Genomic DNA, 27349 nt, shown 5'->3' on the forward strand with positions numbered 1-27349 from the left:
ATGCTTTGCTCACCTTTGGCTTGTTTCCTTAGAAGCACAGTGTCAATCTCCAGGACGAATTCCCAATGGGCAGGTAAAGGTCCCCACAAGTCTTCAGGTTGGCGTAACTGTGAACTATTCCTGTAACGAAGGGTGAGTGCCAGCTGGGCCTATGACATTTAATTCCGTTGGCTTGTACGCACAGCATGAACTGTGAATCCTATAGAAGGCTCCTCTGTGAGGATGTCTGGACAGGCTGGGTGAGGGTGTGAGAGAAAATGCTGATACAAGGAGCAGGTGCACACAAATGAACAAACTGACGAGGAGTCTTGGATTTTAAGTAGAGGCTGCTGCTCTGCACCACTGAGTGACAACCCTCTCTCTCCAGGTATCGACTCCGAGGCCAGCCTTCTAGTCAGTGTGTAATTGCTGGGCAGCATGCTGTTTGGACCAAGATACCAGTATGTGAAGGTAGGCAAGGCCGCTGCTTTGCAGCTGGGTCCTTGATCAGAGGTTAATTAAAAGACACGAGTATGTGAAGGTAGGCAAGGCCACTGGTTTGCAGCTGGGTCCTTGATCAGAGGCTAATTAAAGGACAACAGTGTGTGAAGGTAAGCAAGGCCTCTGGTTTGCAGTTAGGTCCTTGATCCAGAGGTTAATTAAAAGCTTTTGGTTTAGTCTTTACTGTACAGGCTTTTGCAGCACAAAGACCTCTCTCTCTTTTAGGGATATTGTCTTTACTAAAGAATCCTTCGATCACCTTTCTGCTCTCCGCTTACTCAATTAAGACACAGCTCCTACCCTTTTCCTTCTTGAAAGCTCTGTAGATTTGCTAAGTACACAGCCAAGCCATGCGCATTAAGGAGATTATATATTTGGTAAAAGAAATCTAAGGATCAGAAGAGTAGATGTACTCAGGAGTGAGGTTTAAAAATCATACCTTTTAAATCATATTGCTTTATCTGCCTTGACTGACTCATTAAATCTCACTGTCCTTGAAACTTATATATAAGAGTGGTACCAAGCAGCACCTGAGGCATTCTTTGTTTGCTGTACACCTACGACCTTGTCATTTCTCCCTGTAATTTTTCTAGTAATTCTTTGCCCACCACCTCCTGCTATTCACAATGGAAGACATACAGGCAGCTCTTCCGAGCCTGTTCGATATGGAAGCACAGTCATTTATACTTGTGACCCAGACCCAGAGAAAGGAGTGACCTTCATCCTTATTGGGAATAACACTATCCACTGTACAAGTGATAGTCAGAGGACTGGGATCTGGAGTGACTCTGGCCCACGCTGTGAACTTTCTACTTCTGCTGTTCGGTGCCCACATCCTCAAGTCCTAAATGGATATACATTATCTGTGCAAAAGAAGGAATATGCCTATAATGACAGTGTGACGTTTGCTTGTGTGTCTGGTTTCACCTTGAATGGCAGAAATCGAGCCCGATGTAATGCTCAAGGCATGTGGGATCCATCAGTACCAGTCTGTGAAAAGGGTGAGTGTGGCAGAAAAGGTGGTACTGGCTCATACATTTGAAAAGATAGAGGAAGGGGTTATGGATTTCAGGAAGGCCGTGTCCAGTCTCTATTCCCTTTGCTATATTAAAAACAAACAAACCCAGTGCTGTCGAGTTGATTCCAACTCGTAGTGACTCTACAGGACAGAGTAGAACTGCCCCATAGGGTTTCCAAGGAGAGGCTGGTGGAATAAAACTGCTGACCTTTTGGTTAGCAGCCATAGCACTTAACCACTGGGGCACCAGGGCTCCTATATTAAATAAAAAATAGCGGATACAAATTATATAGAGAGCTTTCTTAACATCGCTCGCCCCCCACGATTATTTCATTTTGTGAGAATTTCTTTGGGGAGAAAACATGAGTTGCCTGTTTCTTTAGGAAGAGAACTGACAAAGTTGCTTGTTTGTCTTAATTTCTTCCGAGGTGCCTTTCACTTAGCAACTGAGTGTGTTAACTATTTGAACCCCCAGGGACTCCATTTGTCTTAATAAACCAAAATCAAACCCACTGCCGTAGAGTCAATTCCGACTCATAAGGACCCTATAGGACACAGTGAAACTACCCCATAGGGTTTCCAAGGAGCAGGTGGTGGATTCAAACTGCTGACCTTTTGGTTAGCACCCAACACTTAACCACTTCACCACCAGGACTCCAAAACAATTCTATTAAGGGAGGTCAGCAAAGGCCCATCCCAGAAGTATATTCAAGTCTCCCATAAAAAGCTTATAAGATGATTCCTTAAGAAAGGAAAGAAGTTACAGCACTGAATGGGAACTGAACAAAATCTGAAGCAACCCTAAGTGCAGAAAAGAGAAAACGAATGAGAAACAATCATCTAAAATTACCCAAAACTGGGCTGTAAGATAGCTTCTAGACCACCCACTGCCTCCAGAGAGGGATGGTAGCATTAACATCGAGTTCTTTGCCTCTGTTTTCTTTGTTGGTGTTAACACCAGACTTTTGTTTTTCTTTTCTTTAGAGTGCCAGGCCCCTCCTAAAATCCTCAACGGGCAAAACAAAGATAGACACATAGTCCGCTTTGACCCTGGAACATCCGTAAAATACAGCTGTGACCCTGGCTACGTGCTGGTGGGAGAAGAATACATACGTTGTACTTCAGAGGGGGTGTGGAAACCCAAAGCCCCCCAGTGCAAAGGTGCCAGGCTTCAAATGTACGTGTTTTGGTGGTGTTGTGGTTGCCTTGAGCTGATTCCTCATCCTTGTCTCTCTTCTTAGTGGCAGAGTGTGAACCTATAGGAACAGAACTCTTTAAAAAACCCCAGGATCATTTTATTCGACAAGATGCTAACTCTTCCTGTGATGAAGGGTGAGTGACAACTGTCTCAGCTGGAACCAGGTCTGCTTCTCAGTGTCCTCTGCACGCTCTGTGTAAGAACATACCTCAGAGACCCTCCCCTGTCACGTGTCCGTGGACTGTCAGTCACGCTGCTTTTCCATGCATGGAAGCTAGGCCTGTGCAATGGACGGGTGGTGCAGACGCTGGCTACATTTTGGTCCTGTTGCTTCTTGTCCTGAAGGTGGTGAGTGTGGTTTTGAGCCAACAGCTGTTGCTAGCTTAGTGGTCCCCAGCTGGGGAATTACAAAACTCTTTGTCCCTAGGTACCGGCTGGGCGAGAGTGTTTATCAGCAGTGTCAAGGCACAGTTCCTTGGTTTATGGAGATTCGCCTCTGTAAAGGTGAGCAGCAAGAATAACAGAAGCACTGAAATAATGAGAGAGTGATGCATTTCCTGGGAGATTTCTGTTGTAGGCCATTTTATGGGAATAAAAATATTCGAATCTGACCTATTAACTCTGTCAACAGTTATAGTTGCATAGTTCTGCTATGTCTTTTTGTTGTCACCTCAATCACTTACATTATACTCAGTTAACGATTCTCTTTTGTGATTTAGGACTATGGGGATAAGGAGGGCAGTGTGTATATGAGCCGCTGTTCTAAATTGTGGTACTAGTGCAATGGAGAAAATAGGGACTTGAGTGTTAGATCTGAACTCACATTCTCTTTGTACTCCTAAATAGCTGTATGGCCTTGGGCGATTTACACAGCTTCTCTGAAACTCCAGTCCCTCATCTGTAAAATTAGCATAAGACTGTAAACCACAAAGTTTTAGAATTAAATAGTGCTATCTAATAATCGCTATGGCATCAGAGTCGGCTTTTTTTTTTTTTTTTTGATCCCTACTTTCTAGTTGAGAAAACTGCCTTCCACAAAGTAGGTGCTCAATCAACAATAAATATCCCTAGATAACCGTATAAACCATTGTATGACCTCAGCACAAAGATGGCTCTCAAAAAGCTTAATCCTAACCCTCCATGCCTTTTATTCTATTATTTATTTTTTTAATCTTTTAATTAATAATTTACTACTCACCTTAAAAAACTTACTGCCTCACAATGTTACCGACCAACATGTTCACCATTAACAAAGATTCCCATCACAAAAGCTGTCCTGTGAAATCTCTCTCAATTGAATTGTACACATATAATGAGACTTGACATAACTCAAATCATCAAAACTCCCCTGTATCCTCCAGGAAACCTGGTAACAACAGGTTTAGTACCAGCTTCACATCTTTTCTTTGGTGTCTAATCCTGGGGCAGAATGCTATAGTATCCTTTCATCTCTCCAGAAATCACATGCCCACCACCTCCTGTTGTCTACAATGGGATACACTCAGGAAGTTCCTTGGAGTACGTTCCATACGGAACCACCGTCACTTACACGTGTAACCCAGGGCCAGAGAGAGGAGTGAAATTCAACCTCGTTGGGGAGAGCACCATCCATTGTATAAGCAATGACCAAGAGACAGGCAGCTGGAGTGGCCCTGCTCCTCTCTGTGAACTTTCCATCCCCTACGTTCAGTGCTCAGATGCCCACGTTGCAAATGGGAGCAAGGTATTTGGCAAGGAAGCCCCATATTTCTACAACGACAGTGTGACATTCAAGTGTCATGATGGATTTAATTTGAAGGGCAGCGGTCAGATTCGTTGCATAGCCAATAACACCTGGGAACCTGAAATACCAGTTTGTGAAAAAGGTAAGAATCCAGCGGACAAAAAAGAGGTAATTTACTTATTGTTTTCCAGAGTCACAGAAAAAGGCAAGACTGCTTTCCCATTCCTTCCATTCTCTAATAGAATGTTGTATGTGAGCTGTGTATATTCTTTGTATAAATGCTTCCGTGGATCTGTGTTACAGTCAGGCTAGATATTGAAAGAACCTATTTAAAGGTTCCTAAAACCAGTAACCAGTTGCTGACAAGTTGACTCCAGCTCATGGTAACCCCACATGTGTCAGAACATAACTATGCTCCATAGGATTTCAATGGCTGATTTTTCAGAAGTAGATTACCAGGCCTTGCTTCCAAGACACCTCTAGGTAAACTCAGCTCGTTAACTGTTTGCGTCACTCCAGACTTCTAGTTCTCAGTTCCTTCAAGTGTGGGAAGAATTCAGCAGTAAATTAGAGCTTCGTGGTCTTTGGCTTAGAAGTTTCAGACGGTTGTCAAATGCTGTATACTTAATGTTCTTTAGTATAAATTTCTTTTTGTTGGTATTTATGTGGGGAGTTTTTTCTTCAGACTGCCAGCCACCTTCTGGAATCCTCCATGGTCAGCATACAGGTGGGAATAGGGCCCTCTTTGTCTCTGGGATGACTGTCGACTACACCTGTGACTCCGGCTACTTGCTTGTGGGAAACAAATCCATTCACTGCATGCCTTCAGGACTGTGGAGTCCTGCCCCACGATGCGAAGGTACTGTCAGTCCCAGGGTTATTTTTCCCTTTGATAATGAGATCTCTGTAAGTAATTCCAACTTTGCTTCTCTAGAAGGATCATGTAAGCCTGTGAAAGATACACAAGAGATTCCATATGAGGCACGTGTGGTAACATTTAATGTATCCTGCCAAGCTGGGTGAGTATGAGGCGATCCCTTCTGAGCAAGGGTCCCACCTTGTTTGTGCATTAACTGTACTCTCAGCTTGTCCTGGAGGCTGTCAGCCTCTGTCACGCTCACAGAGAACGTGAGGTTCCACAGGCCTAACTTGCATTTGGATGCTTTCTTACATGGAAATGGCTTTGCTGAGAGGGACTCTTATTACTTCTTGGAAGGCCAAGAGTTTTAACTCCTTTCTGTCAAAGTTCTTACTTGGAAGTGCCTCTGTAGTTGTGGTTTGCTGGGGCTGGGTTGCAGAGATGTGATACTAGTATTATCACCTGTCTGTAGGTACCGATTGACTGGATTTTCTTATCAGAAGTGTCAAGATGCTGAGAATGGGGTTTGGTTCCAAAGGTTTTCACTTTGTAAAGGTAAGTTAGAGAAAAAACAACAACTGACAGTAGTAGTAGTTAGAGGAGGGCAGGCCACTAAAGAACTAGCCTGAAACGCCCTCAAGCATTTATGTGTTCTCCCTGATGTGATCAGGGTGAGGAAAATCTTTCAGGTGTGTTGTCAGAACTGACACTGGCAAACGAAGAGCTAAGAGTTTCCATGTCCCTGCCAATTCTGCTAAAGATAAAAAAATATATATATAGCCCATATTTCTAGTCATGGGAACACAGCTATATTTCTTTCTTAATACTTTACTGTGTTTTCTGAATTTTTTTTGGAATTAGTACGTATTACTCATATAATTTTCATATAATCAGAAAATTTAATAATGCTCTTTGATAAACACGTAATCCAGGATCCAAATTTCAAATAATCTTCTAGTTATGTGACATATATGCAGTAGCATGGTCTGTTTGTACCTAAATGAAGGCTGTCCACCTTGATGTACTACCTGAAGCAGAATTCCCTAAATCTCTTCTGCAGTTATTCACTGTCCACCTCCACCAATAATTGCAAATGGGAGGCTCACAGGCGTGACAGGAAAACACTTTCTATACGGAAATGAAGTTTCTTATGAATGTGGCCAAGGATTCCAACTTCTGGGAGAGAAAACTATACAATGCCTGAGTGATGCTGAAGGACACGGAGTTTGGAATGGGCCTCCCCCAGAGTGCTTCCAATCTCTTCCTGTGACTCACTGCCCTAGCCCAGAAGTAAAACATGGATATACGCTAAATAAAACTCTTTCTTCATATTTCCACAATGACATAGTATATGTCGCCTGCAATACTGGCTTCATCATGAACGGCAGTCACTCGATTAGATGTCATTCCAGTAACACATGGGTTCCAGGTATACCAACTTGTATCAGAAAAGGTAAGATATCATAAGGGATAAATTATGGGATATTACACAGAATAGTGGGAAAAAATGAATCTTCACTTGCCATTCTGCCTAAAGAAAAGCATCGAGAAGCTGAAGCAATTACAGTGTTTTATAAAATATCTGCTTTTTCTTATCTTCTCACTCACCTGATTTTTTTTTCCCCCTTTCCTCTCCAAGTATGTTGAGCTAAAGTACATGAAAGAATAATGGTTAACTTCTAAATGAATGGAATTCACAAAACTTACTTTTTTAATGGATTTAAAATAAGAAAAAGCCACGTACCTGTCTTTTTGTAAATGTTGGGCAGTGGTAATACTTGATAAACGGAGGCTAACCAGAAAGAGAACTTTGGGTGTACTGGATAATGAAGCTAGCCTTCAAACGTATTGAATTGTCTTTTTTTTTTTTTTTTTTTTTTAGTTTTATTAAGCGTTAGGTGAAAGCTTACAATGCAAATTAGTTTCTCATTCAAAAATTCATACACAAATTGTTTTGTGCCATTCGTTGCCATCCCTGCAATGTGACAGCACTCTTTGTCCTTCCACCCCAGGATTCACTATGTCCATTTGCCCAGTTTTCCTGTCCTTTCCTTCCTTCTTGTCTTTGCTTTTGGGCAGGTGTTGCTTCTCTAGTCTTGTATACTTGGTTGAACTAAGAAGCGTATTCCTCATGTGTATTATTGTTTGTTTTATAGGCCTGTCTAATCTTTAGCTGAAAGGTGGATTTCAGGAGTGGCTTCAGCTCCGAGTTAGCAGGGTATCTGGGGGCTATAGTCTTGGGGATTCCTCTAGTCTCTGTCATACCACTTAAGTCTGGTCATTTTTGTGAATTTGAATTTTGTTCTATATTTCTTTCTCGCTCTGCCCTCATCCTCTATTGTGATCCCTGTCAGAGAGTTTGGTGGTGGTTGCTGAGCACCATCTAGTTCTTCTGGGCCCAGGCTGGTGGAGGTTGTGGTTCATGTGGTCCATTAGTCCTTTGGACTAATATTTTCCTTGCGTCTTTTGTTTTCTTCATTCTTTTTTGGGACCAGTAGATGTACCTTAGATGGCCTCTTGCAAGCTTTTAAGACCCCAGATGCTACTTAACAAAGTAGGATGTAGAACATTTTCTTTATGAACTATGTTATGCCACTTGACCTAGATGTCCCCCAAGACCATGGTCCCCAGTAACTCGGTCCCTCAACGTGTTTGGATGTGTCTGGGAAGCTTCTGCAACTTTGCCTTGTTTAAGTTGTGCTGATTTCCCCTGTGTTGTGAATTGTCTTTCCTTTCACCGAAGTTAACACTTGTCTACTACCTAGTTAGCGATTTTTCCTTCACCACCCCCCTCGTAACCATCAAAGGTTGTTTTTTTCTGTGTGTAAATCTTTTCATGAGTTTTTATATTAGTGGTCTCATACAACATTTGTCCTTTTGTAATTGACTTTTCACTCAGCATAATGCCGTCCAGATACATGTTGTGAGATGTATCGCAGATTCTCCATTGTTCTTTATCATTGCGCAGTGTTCCGTTGTGTGTATGTACCATAGTTTGTTTATCCCTTCATCTGTTGATGGGCACCTAGGTTGTTTCCATCATCTTGCTATTGTGAATAACGCTGCAGCGAACATGGATGTGCATATGTCTATTCACGTGATGGGTGAATTCTTTTTCTTGTAACTTTTAGTTATCATTTGGTAGCCTTATTCTTTTCAGTGACAGTCTACAGCAGAGGCCACCAATTGGTGACCCAGACCTGAATTCCACTCATGGTACTGTTTTGTTTGCCAGCACAGTAGTCTTATTTTAAGTGAAATCCATCTCCACAGCCCAAGATGAACAATGAACCAGGGATACGGTGAGGGCCCGCCTTGAGCTGAGAGCAGCTGCCACTTTTAGGGGGACAGGGGTTCTCAGATTTGCCCTATCTGCCTGCTTCACTCCCTGGCTCCCACAGGCATTTGAGTGTATGATCTTACTTAGACTACTGTCTGTCTGCTATTTACAGGGAAAAGAAGAGAATACTGCTGGCTGATAAAGTGAAATTGTGGGCTGCAACCATTGATGTTTAATTGTCTTACCTTTGATACTTTTCTTATGATTACTTGTGATATAGGTAGGAAATGCAGATCCCTGCCTAGTTCTGGTCAGTCTGGATGGACTGGATGAATGTTTGCAGATATCAGTTAGTTAGCTTATTGACTGCCTTGTTCCTTTGTGCTGAATTAACATTCTTTTCTTAATGGTGTCTAAGCTTTCCTAGGGTGTGAACCTCCACCTAAGATCCCCAATGGGTGGCACACTGGTGAAGATACAGCTCGATTTCCACCTGGAGTGTCAATCCTGTATAGCTGTGACCCAGGCTACCTGCTGGTGGGAGAGGAACTCCTCATTTGTACACATGAAAGAACCTGGAGCCAACCTGTCCCCTTTTGTAAAGGTGCTTTATCTATTTTTTCCCCACTTGTAATCAAATTTATCCCAAAGAGATATATTCAGTCAGGTATTTTCAACTTAAAATAGCCAAAGAGATACATTAATTGGAAGCCAGCTAAAAAAAACTTAAACCAAGCCCAATGCCTTTGAGTTGATTCCAACTCATGGCAATAATACCACATGTGTCACAGCAGAACTGCTAAATGCCCTAAAATAAGAAAAATTAGGCTGTAGTCTATATGGTGAGTGACCACTTATGTAGTCATTTTAATACAGCAAGTCGAAGGGCATATGTATATGAAACAACTAAAGTGCCAATTGTATTAGCACTGTGGTTACAGTTAAGTGTGCATTTGACAAAATATAATAAAAGCACAAAGATCTTTTGAGTGTATTTCCTCTAGGTGGTGGTGGGATTATGAGTACATTTTAAAATAAAATTAGCTTATTGCCTCCCTTCTTCCTGTATCCCTAACAACCAGAAATAGTGTTGGTTTTGTGTTCCTCTGTGCTGCATTAAAGAATTCTGAATTACAGAGTGTCATTTTCATTATCATAAATAATTCATCTGAAATATTAGTAATAAGTTAATATTTACTGAGCACTTGTTACTTCATGCCGGGTAGTGTACACAGCACTTCACTTGCAGTCTCTCATTTACTCCTCATAAGCGCTGTGCAGGTTGGCACCTTTCTCATCCCTGTTTTACAGATAAGGTCCCAGAGGCATGGAGAGGGTGTAGCATACCCAAAGTCACACAGCTGGGAGTGCTAGAGTCAAGCAGGATGCAAACCCAAGAGCTCACACTGTAGACCCCTGCACTGGAAAGATAAAACACATGAGGAAGCAAGGGCGTGGAGGAAGAATTAGAAAGTAAAAGCAGAAGCAGATTAAACAGTAATTCAGAATACTTCGTATTATCCCCTGAGCCCTCACCATTACTCCAAGGAGGCATTAAAATTACCCAACACTATTAGCATAGACACTAAAGCACAAAGAAGGAAAATAATTTGGCTGAAATTATCTAGACATTATTGAGATGGCCAAGGCTAAAAGGTGTGTGCCTAGGGTACTGACTTGTATTTTTTGAATGAAGCCTTGCTTACTGAGGATGAAATCAGTTGGTTTCATAAACTTTCCATTAAGGGCCGTATCTGCATCCCTGGAAAAAAAGCCAAAACATGACACAGCTTCAATAAGATGCCTTTCGTTTCAGAGGTCAACTGTAGCTTCCCAGAATATATTAGTGGCATGCAAAAGGGGGTGGAGCCCGGGAAGATGTATCACTATGGAGCTACTGTAACTGTGGAGTGTGAAGACGGATATACCCTGGAAGGCAGTCCTCAGAGCCAGTGCCAGGAGGATCACAGATGGAACCCCCCGCTGGCTGTTTGCAAATCCCGTAAGTGCACCGCAGCTCTCACCTGCCCCGCTGGAGTGAGGAGAGCGATGGGGTCTCCCTCAAAGTTGGGGACCCCTGGGTTTTAAACTGACACATGTCTATGACCAGTGGTATGACACCAGAAGAATTCTGAAATCAATGGTCTGTTCTACAAAAAATCAAAACTTTCTGAGGATGGGGGAAGTAATTAAAAGAAAATAAAGAGAGAGGGACACTTACTTAAAAGGAGCAAAAAGCAGAACTTAAGACCTTACATTTGGAAAGGAATTGGGGCTGAGACCTGCCTTGTTTTCGCGTCTTGATTTATAAGTGCTTTTACTGGTTTGTTAGCTCACCTGTTATAACAGGTAATATTTGCACTCTAACCTGAGAATTCCTTGATTATAACATTGAGTATATTGGTTTATTTCATTAGTGAATTACCCCAAGCCACCTAATAATTTAAAGTGATACCCAAAAAAGTTCAGGAAATTATTATATAAGAAATGAAGGAAGAGTGGGTTCCCAGAAGTCTTTCTAAATAGACTCAAGAGGGACCTGAGTGTCGACTTCTGGAACATTACCCTGGGACTTGGGTTATATTGAGTTATGATATTAGGTTGACACTTTCATGATTTTATATTTTCTCCTTAGGCTCACTTGCTCCTCTCATTTGTGGTAAGTTTTCTTAAATAACTTGAAGAAAATCTCTAATGATATTTAACAGAAATATATAAAGTCAGAGGCCCTATATCCTATGTGGGTTTTTTTTTGTTTGTTTCATTTTAACTCATTGAAATTTTAGGTTTTGGTGTTTCCAGTGTATTTTATTGTACATTCTGTATTTTAAAATGTCACTTTTGGTTAATGTTGGATAAATGATTTAAACATTCCCAGTTTTTCAATTGAAAGGTTACTTTTCATTAAGTCTTGGCCTTTGGTATCATTTTGGCTTATTCTGCTGTAGCAGAATGTATTTCCCAATTGAAAGTGAAACATACATCATGTAGAATCAAGAACATGGAACGCTGGTGTCCTGTGAGCCTAATTTCACCTCAGTGATGAAAATGTTCCTAATAAAACTGAAAGGAAAAGAAAAACTCAGTGGAAACTTGATTGGAACCCTGTAGCCATATGCTTCATGCTCAGATTAAATATAGGCTGACGGATCAAATTTATGTCTGAGAAATACTGAAGTGTCAAAATCATGTAATATTTTCCTCACCGCTAGGAATAGGCCCACAATCAGTTCAAAAACAACATAGGGCATGTTTCTCTGGCATTTGTTATTTGCTGTTTTGTCTTCTAGGTATTTCCACAGGTTTAGTATTTCTTGTCATCTTGGTTGCTGTCACTTTATACATGATATTAAAAGACAAAAGGTGAGTTAAAATGTGTGCTCGACCAAAATGCATAAAAAATTTTGGTTTCTTGCTTGAAACGAAACACAGAAGCACGAGGTATGTGCGATGAATATTGCATTGATGAGAAGATTATGCTGGACTATATAGAAGGAAACCCAGTCTGTACAAACTTACAGAATACTAAAGACTTATTTGAATAATGCTTATTTAGATTGTACATCATAAAAATCTATAAAACAGAAAAAGAAATATTCAAAAATTTCAGTGTTCTTACCTGCAAATATTTTGGTATATTCCTGTCTGATATTTTTCCTATATACTTTTTTCCCTTTTGAACTGAAATTTTTGTGTCACAGCTTCTTGTGTTCACTTTTTTCATTTCACCTACTGCACATATTTCTCATGCCTTTAAATCATGTTTTGTTTTTAGTTATTTAATAGCATATTAATCGGTTATATGTATCTCTCTTTTGTGAAACTTTTAGGTTACTTCCACATTTAGGATAAGGAATAATATAACACATTCTAAGGAGCCTTTGAATAAACCTTTTTTCACATCTCCGTATTACCTTAGAATAGGATTACCCTTTGCTCTTCAGTCGATTCTGACTCATAGTGACACTACAGGACAGAATACAACTGCCCGTAGGATTTCCAAAGCTGTAAGTCTTTACAGAAGCAGACTGCCACATCTTTCTCCCACGGAGTAGCTAGTAGGTTTGAAAGGCCAACCTTTCGGTTAGCAGCTAAATGCTTAACTGCTGCGCCCCCAGAATAGGATTATTAGGGAAAAGTGTGTAATCATTTAAGATGTTTAATAAATATTGCTCAATGCCTTTCTAGAACATTTTTCTAACTTGATCATGTCAAATAATTAATGTATTTAGATATGTTGTGTTTCTGCACCCCTTTTCCTGTTTCATTGTCCTGTCTGTTCTTCTCTCCCAAAACACTCTGTGTTTAATTAGTATAGCTTTGTATCATCGCAGTGTCTGGTAGGGCAAGAATTACCTCACGAAATTTTTCTTAGCATTTTCCTCTCTTTTCAACTATTTGTTCTTACAGGTGATTTTTAGAATTATTTGTCATTTTCCAAAAATAAACATTTTGTGACTGCCTTTAAAGCTATAGACGTATTCGTGAGAAAATGGCATCTTTACTGTAATGTCTTCCCGATCACAAACCTAGTACCCTTTCCATTTGTACAAGTAATCCTTTTTCTCTCTCAATTGTTGTTTTCATGATACTTAAATTTGTTACTAGGTTTCTATGTTTTAGTATATTAAACATATTCCTACATTTTTATTTTTCATTATTATTAACATCCAAGTACGTCGGAGTTTATTTCGTGGTATGGTGTGTGACATAAACTCACTTGCATTTCTTTCTATAGAGTCAATTTTCCCAAAGCCTATTTTGAGTAAACCATTCCCTCACCATTGGTTTGCAGTATTTCCTTTACCAGATAAATTTTACATATTCAAAGTTTACCTATTCCTACTGAACCTGGGCTTATGTCAGAGATATCCAACATAGAAATGGACATAGATTGTGTTCCCCTTGTTGGACCTGTCTGGATGAACAGGGTATACTCTATTAGTAACTGTAATTTTCTAATAGTTTTTCGGAGGTAGTTCATTTTTCTCCCTCTTTAAACTATTTTGAAAATTGCTTCTGTTCATTTTTGCAGATGACTGTAGGATCATTTGCTCCCCCAAAAAAACAAATGTTAGGAATTTGATTGGAAGTGCCTTAAGCCCATAGATCTATTTGGGAAGAACTGAGTTCTCCAGCATATTAACTATTTCCTTCCAGAATCGTGGATGACTGATTCAGGTGTTGTTTTAAATCTCTCAGTTGAATTTATAGTTCACTTCATGTAGGCTACATAAATCTCTAAATATTTTGTTCATATTGCTCCTGTAAATAGAATCATTTTTTGTCTATGTCTTCTCATTAATTTTGAATTATATCAAGGAATCCTACCTTTACACAATAATTAATTCTAATAGCTTCCAGTGAGTTATCTGGTCTTCTAAGTAGGAAACTAATCTTAAAAAAAGCTGGGAGTAATTAGAAATTTCAGTAAATGGAAGATGCAGACTCTAGTTCTTGCCTTCATACAGTAGCATTGTTATCAGAGTGTTGCACGAGTAGCAAAATTTGCAAACCTCAGGACTGCCAACAAGCTCGACTAATTCATAATGTTTGGGTATGATTATTATTAACTTTACTAACATGATTATGTCATCTATTTTATTTAAGTGTCTCAATTGATATGAACCAAGCATATATGTTCTAATAAATTCCTAAGTATCATTCACTTGTTTGATTTACATTTTCTAACCTACTTCTCATCATAGGGTCGCTATGAGTCGGAATCGACTCGATGGCACTGAGGGGTGGGTAACCTACTTCAGTTTAGTTTTTCTATAGCTAATGTAGATATTTGAGCTGCCTTAAATACATTTGGTACATAAGATGCATAGTAAGTCATTTTAAAATAAATGTCTAGTAATAAAATTAAATATTTTTGAAAGCTATCCAAAACACCTGAAGGAGAGAATATGCAATTCTTTTCTAGCCATCTGAGATATTTAACAAAGCCTACATCTCAGATGGACACCCAAATTGCCATTTCACAATTTTCTTAATGCATCTTCCTATAATCTGACCTCTTAGTAATGAGTGACATGCCATAAGTACCCTTAGCTGTAATCTTTCTTCCCCAGTCATTCGGTAATACTTTATTTCAGGGTTCTGCAGATTGTCACATTTCATTATCTTTTACCAATTATAGCAAAATGGTTTTAGAATCACAGTAAAGTATATGTGCCTTCAAAGAATAAAAGTGCGATCATTCTCTTTAAAATCATTTAAAGCTTTTAGTGCCGTGTGATTATATGAGGATTTAGAAGTAAACATCAAATCAGAAAAGTTCCTTTTAAGTTAGATTGGAAGATTATGCCCCTAATTGGAAAATTTATGATCAAATCCTATTTTTTTTTTTTCAGTTTGAAAGTCGTATGGTTATTCATCAATATCCCTGAATCTAAGGGTTTTTTAAGGGTAAAACAGCCTAGTGTCAGCTTCTAACTTGACCATTTACAAACTGAGCAAGTTACTTACTTTTATGTGCCCTTCTACCAAATGGGGGTTATAGTGTTTGCTTCATAGGATACTTACAGAGGATAAAATGAACTCATCTATGAAAAATACTTACCATGTGTTGGGAATTATGGTAAACAAATAGCTGTATGTCTTTACAGTAATCATGGTCAATGAGTAAAAATTTTACCTTTTTTCTTCCTTCTTCCATTTAGCACTTATTATACAAATATGACCCCTAAAGATGGAGTTCTTCCCGTAGAAACACGAGAAGTATATTCTATTGATCCATACAGCCCAGCAAGCTAATCAGAAGACAAACTGGTATCTAATGAAACTGAAATATTATTATTAACTTATATGTCAATTTCTTTCTATTTATATTCATCCACAAGCAAGGTTCTAAATATATGTTTCTGACTACTGCAAAAATCTTTTGTAATCTTATACATGAATTATTATTTACTTTGTATTGCCAATTTATATTCCTGATTTTTGTGTCCAGTCATTTTTCAACAAATATTTAAGTAAATAGCAAAATAAATAAGAATATAATTAATAAGACAATGCTAAGTACAGTGAAGAGAAATAAAGCAGGAAAGGGGGATAGAGAGAACAGGGTGGTTGCAAGGGAAATCTTCACTAAGCAAATGACATTTAAGCAAAGGTTACTGGGAAGTAAGGAGGTAGGTATATAGGTATACGGGGGAAGAGCAGTCCAGGAAGAGAGAGTAGTAAGTCAAAGACCCTAAGGTGTTGTGTGTTTTATGGGTTAGAGGCACAGCAAGGAGGCCAGTCTTGTCTAGGGTGGACTAAGAAGAAAAGAGGTAGAGAAGAGATCAGATGATGCAGGGGGGAGAGCGTATACAGTATGGCAGGGCATTGTTATGAACTAGTTTTTTCATTCTGAGATGGGAACCACTGGGAGGCTTTAATCAGAGGAGTAACACAATTACCATAACTGTTGTGTAGAGAATAGACTATCAGAAGCCAAGGGCGGAAGATGGGGAATTGGTAAGGAGGCTGCTGCACGAATCCAGGTGAGAATTTGTGAGTGGCTATATTTTTTTTTATGCTGGTAGAAGTAGAGGCTGGAAGGGCTCCAGTTCTGCATACTTTGTCAAATAGTGACAACAGAATTTGCTGACAGTCTGTGCTTGGATATAAGAAAAGAAGAGTCAATGATGACTCCAGGTTTTGTGGCCTGAGCAATCAGAAGGATGGAAATGAGGTGCAATCCACACTGAAGGCTGTGGTCTTTGATCTACATTAGTAAGTGCTTCAAGTCCTCTTCACTTTCAGCAACCAAGGTTGTGTCATCTGCATATCACAGGTTGTTAATGAGTCTTCCTCATTTCTAGAACACTATACTCTGGGGATTTTCTTCTGTATTAGAGGCCGCCTTTTTGTTCTTTTGCTCGTTTCTTCTCACTTCTTGATTCTTAGTGTTGGAGGGTCCAAGGCTCAGTACTTGGACCTTTCTTTTTCACCTGCCTACATTCACCCCCTTGGTGATCTCATTCAGTCTCATCTATACACTGACAACAGCCTGGACCTTTCCCCTGAAATACAGGCTTGTACATCCAGCTGCCTTCGTGGCAGACAGGTCCATTAGATGTCTGTTAGACATCTCAAAGATGACTATTAGCATCTTCAAAATGGAACTCCTGACTTTTTCCCCCAGCCCTGCACTGCATGTTCTCATTAATCTTCACAAGGTTGTCCATTATTTGTTATGATCCAACCAGTCAAATGCCTTTACATAGTCAATAAAACACAGGTAAACATCTTTCTGGTATTCTCTGGTTTCAGCCAAGATCCATCTGACATTAGCAATGATATTCCTCCTTCCATGTCCTCTTCTGAATCCAGCTTGAATTTCTGGCAGTTCCCTGTCAATATACTGCTGCAATAGTTTTTTAATTATCTTCAGGAAAATTTTACTTACATGTGATATTAATGATATTGTTCGAAAATTTCCGCATTCTGTTGGATTGCCTTTCTTTGGAATGGGCACAAATATGGATCTCTTCCAGTCAGTTGGCCAGGTAGCTGTCTTCCAGATTTCTTGGCATTGGCAGGTTAGTGCTGTGTCTGTTTGTTGAAACATCTCAATTGGTATTCTGTCAATCCCTGGAGCCTTGTTTTCCACCAATGCCTTCAATGCGCTTGGCTTCTTCCTTCATTACTATCAGGTTTTTATCATATGCTACCTCTTGAAATGGTTGAATGTCAACCAATTCTTTTTGGTACAGTGACTCTGTGTATTCCTTCCATCTTCTTTTGATGCTTCTTGCATCATTCAATATTTTGCCCATAAAGAGTCCTTTAATATTGCAACTGAGTCTTGAATTTTTTGTTTGGTTCTTTCAGTTTGAGAAATGCCAAGCATTTTCTTCCCTTTTGGTTTTCTAGTTCCTAGGCCTTTGCACATGTCATCATAAATCTTTACTTTGTCTTCTCAAGCCTCCCTTTGAAACTTTCTGCTCAGCTCTTTTCATCATTTCTTCTGTTCACTTTAGCTACTATAGAGTTCCCATTCTTCACAATAGCAAGTTTCAGAGTCTTTTCTGACATGCATTTTGGTCTTTTCTTTCTTTCCTGTCTTTTTAATGACCTATTGCTTTCTTCATGTATGATGTCCTTGATGTCATCCCACAGATGGTCTGGCCTTCGGTCATTAGTGTTCAATGCATCAAATCTATTCTTGAGATAGTCTCTAAATTCAGGTGGAATATACTCAACGTTGTACTTTGGCTCTCATGGACTTGTTTTAATTTTTTTCAGCTTCAACTTGAACTTACACATGAGCAATTGATGACCTGTTTCACAGTCGGCCCCTGGCCTTGTTCTGACTGATGATATTGAGATATTGAGCTTTTCCATCATTCTTTCTATAGATGTAGTTGATTTGATTACTGCATATTCCATCTGGTGAGGTCCATGTGTATAGTCGCCATTTATGTTGATGAAAAGAGGTATTTGCAATGAATAAGTCAGATTGGTCTTGCAAAATTCTGTCATGCAATCCCCGGCATCATTTCTGTCACCAAGGCCGTATTTTCCACCTACCGATCCTTCTTTGTTTCGAACTTTCACATCTCAATCACCAGTAATTATCAATGCATCTTGATTGCATGTCTGATCAATTTCAGACTGCATAAGTTGGTAAAAATTTTCAATTTCTTCATCTTTGGCCTTAGTGGTGGGTGTGTAAATTTGAATAATAGTCGTATTAACTGGTCTTCCTTATAAAAGGCGTATGGATATTATCCTATCACTGACAGTGTTGTACTTTAGGATAGATCTTGGAATGTTCTTTTTAACAATGAATGTGATGTCATTTCTCTTCTATTTGTCATTCCCAGCATGTATGATTGTCCAATTCAAAATGGCCAATTCCAGTCCATTTCAGCTCACTAATGCCTAGGATACCAATCTTTATTCGTTCCATTTCATTTTTAATAACTTCCAGTTTTCCTAGATTCATACTTCATAGATTCCACGTTCTGATTATTAATGGATATTTTTAGCTGTTTCTTCTGATTTTGAGTCATGCTACATCAGCAGATGAAAGTCCCCAAAACTTTACTCCATCCACACCACTAATGTCGACTCTACTTTGAGGAAGGAGCAAGTCTTACCCAGTCGTATTTTGAGTGCCTTCCAACCTCACACGATATCAGACAATGTTCTGGTGCTATTCATAAGGTTTTCATTGGCCAGTTTTTTTTAGAAGTAGATCAGCAGGTCCTTCTTCCTGGTTTGTCTTAGTCTGGAAGCTTCACTGAAACCTGTCTACCATGGGTGACCCTGTTTTTATTTGAAATAGCCGTGGCATAGCTTCCAGCATCATGGCAACACACAAGCCACCACAGTATGACAAACTGACAGACAAGTAATTGAGTACAAGAATAAGTACTATACAAAGGAGAATGAAGAAAACCAAAGACACAAGGAAAATATTAGTCCAAAGGACTAATGGACCACGTGAACCACAGCCTCCACCAGCCTGGGTGTAGAAGAACTAAATGGTGCCCAGCTACCTCCACCGACTGCTCTGACAGGGATCACAATACAGAGAGTCCCAGTCAGAGCAGGAGAAAAACATAGAACAAAATTCACATTCACAAAAAAGACCAGACTTACTAGTCTGACAGAGACTGGGGGGACCCCTGAGACTATGGCCCCCGGATACCCTGCTAACTCAGAACTGAAGCCACTCCTGAAGTCCACCTTTCAGCCAAAGATTAGACAGGTCTATAAAACAAACAATAACACACGGGAGGAACGTGTTTCTTAATTTAATAAAGTATACAGACCAAATGGGCAACACCTGTCCAAAAGCAAAGCTGAGAAGGCAGGAAGGGATGGGAAAACTGGACAAATGGACGTGGAGAACTCGGGGTGGAAAGGGGAAGGGCTATAGTGTTGATGCATTGCAGGGATTGCAGCCAATGTCTCAAAACAATTTGTGTATAAATTTTTTAATGAGACACTAATTTGTGCTCTAAACTTTTACTTAAAACAATAAAATTTTAGAAAAAGAAAACAAAGTGCTTTGCAAAAAATAAGTACTATAAACAGGGTACAGTAAGACTGCCATGAAAGTTGAGGAAGGAAAGGTTATTTGCTGCTGCTGAGTCATAGAAAAAAGGAAGATGAGGTACAGGGAGACCATGCCAAAAAAAAAAGTGATCTCTAAATCCAAAGAAGTGGGGGTCTAAAGTAATGCTATAAAATAAATATTTGTTGAAGAATATATGAATGAGCAACAATGATACAATTGGTTCCCTTTCTCCTTCATTTATTTTAATTCATATATGTCAATATAAAATTTCTTATGATTTGCTCAAGATCATGTTATCTGGAGAAGGACCTCTTAATGGTATATGTTTATTGGTGATAGTAGTTATTTCCACAGAAAGAAAATGATAACACCCTTATTATTTAAAGTTTTTGTTACACAGGTGCTATTCATGCTGCCTTCTAAACAGAAATTATCTATTTTAGGATGCCTTGTTGCTTGGAATCCAACTGAACATTGGAAAGAAACCATTCCAGTATCAGCAAGTCTCTTGGCATGGTCTTAGCATCAATGAGATTGTTTCATAAGCTATAACTTCCTATATGCACTTATTCTCAAGCAGAACAAAGAAAGTTTGCTTGATGGTAAAGATGAGAGCCCAGTGTCACTGCCACTTGCTCTTCAGAGACTTTTGGAAGCCTCACCTGTGATGTGCCTGGACCAGGCTCTGGCTGTAAACAACTGTACCATCTTCTGAGGAAGGCCCTGAGCAGAGCTGTCCTCATCATCTCCTGCCCTTGTATCTAGCCCCATCTTCTTGTTACCAGCATGCTGTTACCGTACATTTTGTGTTATAATATGGTTTTAATAATTTAAACAAAATATGAAACATTTCCTGTGATTTTGATGGGTGTATCTTTGTTGGGAACTCTGCCTTCATTCTAATATAACTTCCTTCTCTGATATGACTATTCCACTTTTATCCTCACTTGGTGTGAGTTTTTCTCAGAATATATGCTTTGCCTTTCCATAATCATGCAGTATTTGCACAAGGGTTTTGAAATTACGGGAGTCAAGTTTTAATTCAACAGTTTTGGAGTATAATTCAAGCTTTGGATATTTTTGGCAGTTTTGTCAAATGCTTGTAAAATGTCATTTAACAATGTGTATATTAACCATTCAAATAAATTTTAGCCTAAGTAAAAACACTTGCCTTATATAATTTTTTATTCTTCAATCAATGAACTTTTAAATAACAGACACAGTCTTACAGTTTTTATGGATCATGATTTAACATATATTCTGGATGCCATACTCTGTCATTTTAGCCAAATTCTTAAATCCACATTTCAGTTCCCTCACCCTCAAGACTTCTCTTATATTTGTCCAGCTAGCACTGCCCCCCAGCCCACATGTCCTCTCCTGCGCAGCCTAAATCCAGCAGTCAATTTTCCCTATTCCAGCATTTTATGTATTGAGAAAATAAAACCTTGCTGACTGGCTGCTAAATATTTGCTTTTTCCACCTTCTCCTGGGCTAGTAATGCCGATTCCCTTCCTCCCTCATTTCTTTTAAATGAAAACATCAGAGAGTAATCCCCTCAACTTCCTCTCATTTACTTGCACTTTTGTCTATACCCACTCATCCTTATCTTCATTTGCACCTACCTTTCTTCATGGACTGGGCAGTTCTCTTTTCATACCCTTCTGTCCAGTACAGGGCCGTGCTCCATCAGTCACACCTTCCCACATCACTGGCTCCTTCTTTCCACCTACAAAGCTGCTCAAGCCAGGGCCCATTCAGCTCCAGGTGGCAGAAATCCGTCACATACTAATTTGGGCCATAAAGGAATTTTATTGTGTCATGTGACAGAAACGTTCAAGGGTGCAGCTGGCTTTAGGGAAACAGGAATGAAATGTTCACATCATGTCTTCAGGAATTCGTTCTGTCTCCCAATTCAGCTTTCCCTTGCTGGTTTGAGTCTCTGGTAGGCAGTCTCTAAAAAGTAGCAAAACATTTGCTGACAATGCCAAATGCACGTTCCCTCAGCTTAGCATTCCAGTACAAAGAGCTTCTCTTGCCCAGTAAAGTCCTTCCATTAGTTCTGATTTGTTCACATAGGGCCTCATGCCCCTGATGGAACCCATCACGAGAGCCCAGGCAGTGGAATGAGCAGATGGTGATGCCTGAGTTACCTGACCAGCCTTGGAGCTGGGAGTAATATTATTCTTTCTCAGTAGTTCTCAAGCGGGGCAACTTTGACTCCCAAGTGGATATTTAGGAGCCCTTGTGGCACAGTGGTTAAAGCGCTCTGCTGCTAACCAAAAAGCAGCTCAAACCCACCAGCCACTCCATGGAAGAAAGATGTGGCAGTCTGCTTCCGTAGAGATTACAGCCTTGGAAACACTGCGGGGCAGTTCTACTCTGTCCTATAGGGCCGCTATGAGTCAGAACCAACTTGACGGCAACAGGATTTAGGACAACCCCTGGCAATGTCTAGAGACATTTTTGGTTGTTACAACTGGAGTAGGGGAGTGCTACTGGCATCTAGTGCTTAGAGGCCAAGAATGCTGCTAAACATTCTACAATGCAAACTCCCCACAACAAAGAATTCTTTGATCCAAAATGTCAATAGTGCCAAGGTTGGAAAACCATAATCTACCCAAATAAAATCAGGGGATCAATTTCAGAGGAAGAGGCTCAGTTAAAGTGACAGATATCCTCGTTACTCTCCCCTTGAAAAAAGGTAAATCCTTTCCCAAACCATCCATGTTTCCCTTTTAAACTATCTCCCTTTTCTTTACCACCAAACTTTCTGGAAGACTGGCTGACCTTAGTTATCTCAACCATTTCAGTCATTTTTATTTAACAATAATTATTAAAGCCTTCTGTATGTCACCCACTGCTACAGGATGTGGGATATAGTAATGATAAAGAGTGAAAAACTGACATATCTTAGAGGAGACAGAACAGATTTTCAAAGGTAATACAATGGGGCAAATGATAAGTATACTTTTTAAAATTATGTAAAGCAAACGAAGAGGAAAGAAGATCTGAACGGATGTGCAGTTTTAAAGAGTAGTCAAGGAAGACTTTATTGAGATCACATTTGAGCAAAAGAACTCAAAGACATGACGGAGATAGCCATGTAGATATTGAACAAAGACTGTTCCAACCAAAAAAAAAAAAAATTAAGTGAGAAAATAGAAGAAGGAATATGCCTGCTGTATTTGGTGTAGAATGAACAAATCAGCCTTAGAAAAAATTTAATCAAAATACTCATTAGAACCAAGGATGGTGAGACTTCAGCTCACTTACTTTGGACACATCATCAGGGAAGACCAATTGCTAGAAAAGGTCATCATGGTTGGTAGAGGGTCAGCAAAAATGAGAGAAATCTTCAATAAGATGAATTGACACAATAGATGAAACAATGGACTCAAGCATACCAACAATCATAGAGGTGGTATAGCACTGGGCACTGTTCCGTCTGTTATACTTATGGTCACCATGAGTCAGAACTGACTCCGCAGCAACTAACAACAACGACATTTGCTGTGACAAATTACCGCAAATTTAGTGGTTTAAAACAACAGACATTTGTTCTCCTATAGTTCTGAAGGTCAGAATTCCAAAATGAGTCTTGTGGGGCTAAAATCAAGGTGCCAGCAGGGCTGGTTCCTTCTGGCGGCTCCAGGTGGAATCCTTTCCTGCCTCTTCTAGAGACACCTGGCATTCCCTGGCTCGTGGCCACATCACTGCCGTCTCTGCTTCCACTGTCACTTTCTTCCTCTCTGATTTCCTGGCTCCCTCTTACATGAACCCCTGTGATTACATGAAGTCCCAGCTCTCCTCCCCTCCCCAATAATCCAGGATAATCTCCCCATCTCAAGATCCTTAACTGCATTTTAAGTCTTTTTTGCCATGTAATGTAACATTCACAGATGCTGGAATTCGGACGTGGACATCTTTGGGGAGCTATTGTTCAGCCTACTACACACACCGTCATTTCTCTCATCCTTGAATTCTTAAACCCCAGCGCCAAGTTGTCCCTCTCCTGTGTTTCTTAATTCAATAAACAGTACCAGCATTCATTTCAAATCCTACAGCTAACTGTTGATTCCTTTCTTTTCTTCACCATCAACTTTAAGAAAGTAATCAAGATCCAATCCAGAAGCCAATCTGTTCATCCCACCTCCAGCATCTTCCTTAATTGTCCATTTTATTCCCACTGCCGCTTCCCAAGACAAAAAAAAAGAAAAGGCCATCATAAAATCTCACCTGGAAGATGCCAAAGGATGTGTTACAGCTACTGTTGACCTACTCCAATTCAGACTCCATAGTGTAAACAGAATTATAACTTTAAAATGCAAATCTATTTAAGTCACTCCCTTTAAAAAAAACTTTCCAGTGGCTTCTCATTGCCCTTGGGATACGAGGCCCTTTGTGGTTCCTGTCTGCTACATCCCTGGGCTCCTTCCATATCTCTCTCCTTTCCCATTCATACTGAACTGGGACTGTCAATTCCTAGAACATACTCAGGAAGCATACTTTCATTCAAGAACCATTAATTGTCTTCTCTGTGTCTGGAAATGTCCCAGGTCCTCAGGGAAGTTATGGGGTGGGTGGTTTGAGGACACTGGGCAAGAGACAGACACAAACACCCATTAATAAACCAACAAGGACATATAGTGTGGGAAGCAGAAATTCTGACGAGAGCACCAAGGAGAGAGTCTAACTCCAAGGTTGTGTGTGTGTGTATGAATGTGCATATTTGTGTGTGTGTGCACGTGTGCACGCACCCACGTGGGAGGTAATACCAACTTCAGTGTGGCTGGAACACAGGATAAAGCATGGGGAGGAGGAGAGTGAAAAGAGACGAGTCTTAGCAAAAAGGCCTGACTTGCCTTGATATGCGTTCAAACACTATCCTGAATGCTTTGAGGCACCACTGAAATTTTTTAAGAAGCAAAGTAAAAAAACGTATTTTAGTAAGATCACTCTGGTCATCTGTGAAGGACGAATCCTAAGGGAGGCACAGTGAAGGCAGGGACCCAGTTAGGAAGGCACTGTGGTGTTTCAGCTGAGAGGAAGTAAGGGCCTGGACTGAAACATGAAAACAGTCTGCAGGGCCACCTTGGGCAGATTAGCCAGGTAGAAACCATGGTTTTGATGTGGGAGATCAATGACTCACATGTTTCCTCTTTTTTTTTAATTTTAATGTACTTTAGGTGAAAGTTTACAGCTCAAGTTAGCTTCTCTTTCAAAAATTTATACACATATTGTTTTGTGATATTGGTTGCAATCTCTGCAATGTGACAGCATGCTCCCCCTTTCCATCCCGAGTTGCCTGAGTCCATTCATCCAGTTTCTGTCCTTTCCTGTCTTCCCCTCTTGCTTTTGGACAGGAGTTGCCCATTTTTTCTTACATATTTGATTGAACTAAGAAGCACGTTCCTCACATGTGTTAATTATTTTATAGGCCTGTAAACAGTGGGTTTGGGAAGTGGTTTCAGTGCTTAGTTAGCAGGGTATCCTGTGGTCATTGTCTCAGGGATTCCTCCAGTCTCTGTCAGATCACTAAGTCTGGTCTTTTTTTGTTAATTTGAATTCTGTTCTACATTTTTCTCCCATTAAGTCCAGGACTCTTTCTTGTAATCCTTGTCAGAGGTTGTTGGTGGTGGCTGAGCACCATATAGTTCTTCAGGACTCAGGCTGATGGAGTCTCTGGTTCATGTGGTCCTTTAGTCCTTTGGGCTAATATTTTCCTCGTATCTTTGCTTTTCTTCATTCTCCTTTGCTCCAGACAGGATGGGACTAAAGATAGAATATTAGATGGCAGCTCACAAGCTTTTAAGACCCCAGATGCTATTCACCAAAGCGAGATGTAGAACATTTTCTTCATGAACTATGTTATGCCAGTTGATCTAGATGTGCCCCGAGACTATGGTCCCCTGACCCTGCCATGGCTACTTGGTCCCTCAAAGTGTTTGGATGTGTCCAGGTAACTTCTATGTTTTGTTTTGGTCTAGGTGTGGTGACTTCCCCTGTATTGTGTGTTATCTTTCCCTTTACCAAAGTTGACAGTTGTCTACTGTCTAGTTAATGATTCCCCCACCTGCTCCTTCCCCACTCTTATAACCATCAAAGAATGTTTTTTTCTGTGTGTAAACCTTTTCCTGAGTTCTTATAATAGTGCTCTCATACAATATTTGTCCTTTTGTGACTGACTTATTTCACTGAGCATAACACCCTCCAGATTCATCAATGCTGGGAGATGTTTTGTGGATTTATCATAGTTCTTTTTTTTTTTTTTTTAAGTAAAAACAAAGAGTTTTATTGAAGGATAAAAGTTTCACGAAACAAAAGACACACAAGCACTCAGGCAGGATGCTACAGTATGTTCCAAATTACAGGGAGAACAGTGAGGTTTTTATCAGATGAGGCAAACAAAAGGCTGCGAGGTTGCAGGCACCAAGAGGGGCATAAGGAAAGGGAAAAAAAAGTTGCAACTTTCTTAACATTAATCTCTAACTTCCTGGAACATGTTTGACCAAGACTTCTTCTAACATCAGCAAGTCTATTTGTGAATACCCTGGGGAACAATTGACTTGTGCAGGTTTGCCTCTCCCTCTTTTTTTTTTTTTAATTTTTATTGTGCTTTAAGTGAAAGTTTACAAATCAAGTCAGTCTCTCATACAAAAACTTATATACACCTTGCTATTTTTTATCTACTCCTAGTTGTTCTCCCCCTCATGAGACAGCACACTCCTTCTCTCCACTCTGTAGTCCCATATCCATTCAGCCAGCTTCTGTTCCCCTCTGCCTTCTCATCTCCCCTCCAAGCAGGAGCTGCCCACATAGTCTCATGTCTCTACTTGATCCAAGAAGCTCACTCCTCACCAGTATCATTTTCTATCTTATAGTCCAGTGTAATCCCTGTCTGAAGAGTTGGCTTTGGTAATGGTCCCTGTCTTGGGCTAACAGAAGATCTGTGGACCACGACCTCTGGGGTCCTTCTAGTCTCAGTCAGACCATTAAGTCCAGTCTTTTTATGAGAATTTGGAGTCTGCATCCCACTGCTCTCCTGCTCCTTCAGGGATTCTCTGTTGTGTTCCCTGTCAGGGCAGTCATCTCATCATTGTTCTTTATCCATTGTGTATATGTACCATAATTTGTTTATCCATTCATTCGTTGGTGGGCACTTAGGTTGTTTCCATCTTTTTGTTATTGTGAATACTGCTGCAATGAACATGGTTATGCATATATCTAATTGAGAGATGGCTCTTATTTCTCTAGGGTATATTTCTATGAGCAGGATTGTTGAATCATATGATATTTCCATCTCTAGATTTTAAGGAAGCACCATATCATTTCCAAAGTGGTTGTTCCCTTTTACATTCCCATCAGCAGTGCATAAGAATTCCAATCTCCCCGCAACCTCTCCAACATTTGTTATTGTGTGTTTTTTGGATTAGTGCCAGCCTTGTTGGGGTGAGATGGTATCTCGTTTAAGTTTTGGTTTGCATTTCTCTAATGGACAATGATCATAAGCATTTCCTCCTGTGTCTGTTGGCCGCCTGAGTATCTTCTTTAGTGAAGTGTCTTTTCATATCCTTTGCCCATTTCTTAATTGGATTATTTTTCTTTTTGTTATCGAGGTGTTGAAGTATTTTGTAGATTTTAGAGATTAGACCCTTGTCAGACATGTTGAAGTCAAAATTTTTTTCCCAGTCTGTACATTCTCTTTTCACTCTTTTGGTGAAGTCTTTCGATGAACGTAAGTGTTTAATTTTTAGGTGCTCCCAGT

At 39.9% G+C, this 27349-nt stretch overlaps 1 protein-coding gene across 7 annotated transcripts in view; it reads left to right on the forward strand.

Moving 5' to 3' along the window:
• The window catches only part of CR2 (complement C3d receptor 2), a 34787-nt gene extending 14057 nt beyond the window's left edge, over positions 1–20730 (forward strand). For 3 of the 7 annotated variants that reach the window (XM_049857848.1, XM_049857843.1, XM_049857842.1), the window contains 17 exons: positions 33–132; positions 368–450; positions 1074–1481; positions 2483–2659; positions 2740–2830; positions 3124–3200; positions 4154–4561; positions 5105–5438; positions 5751–5833; positions 6339–6731; positions 8977–9162; positions 10375–10560; positions 11194–11217; positions 11849–11921; positions 14267–14305; positions 15227–15335; positions 20025–20730. In XM_049857848.1, the coding sequence (XP_049713805.1) occupies positions 33–132; positions 368–450; positions 1074–1481; positions 2483–2659; positions 2740–2830; positions 3124–3200; positions 4154–4561; positions 5105–5438; positions 5751–5833; positions 6339–6731; positions 8977–9162; positions 10375–10560; positions 11194–11217; positions 11849–11921; positions 14267–14305; positions 15227–15320 (2756 nt within the window). In that variant the 3' untranslated portion in view covers positions 15321–15335; positions 20025–20730. The remainder of the gene's footprint in view (positions 1–32; positions 133–367; positions 451–1073; positions 1482–2482; positions 2660–2739; positions 2831–3123; positions 3201–4153; positions 4562–5104; positions 5439–5750; positions 5834–6338; positions 6732–8976; positions 9163–10374; positions 10561–11193; positions 11218–11848; positions 11922–14266; positions 14306–15226; positions 15336–20024) is intronic. The other 4 variants (XM_049857845.1, XM_049857847.1, XM_049857846.1 and 1 more) reach the window with 4 other exon arrangements.
• The last annotated feature ends 6619 nt before the right edge of the window (positions 20731–27349 follow it).

Source organism: Elephas maximus, chromosome 18, assembly GCF_024166365.1.
Source record: "Elephas maximus indicus isolate mEleMax1 chromosome 18, mEleMax1 primary haplotype, whole genome shotgun sequence".
In the NCBI taxonomy this organism is placed as follows: domain Eukaryota; kingdom Metazoa; phylum Chordata; class Mammalia; order Proboscidea; family Elephantidae; genus Elephas; species Elephas maximus.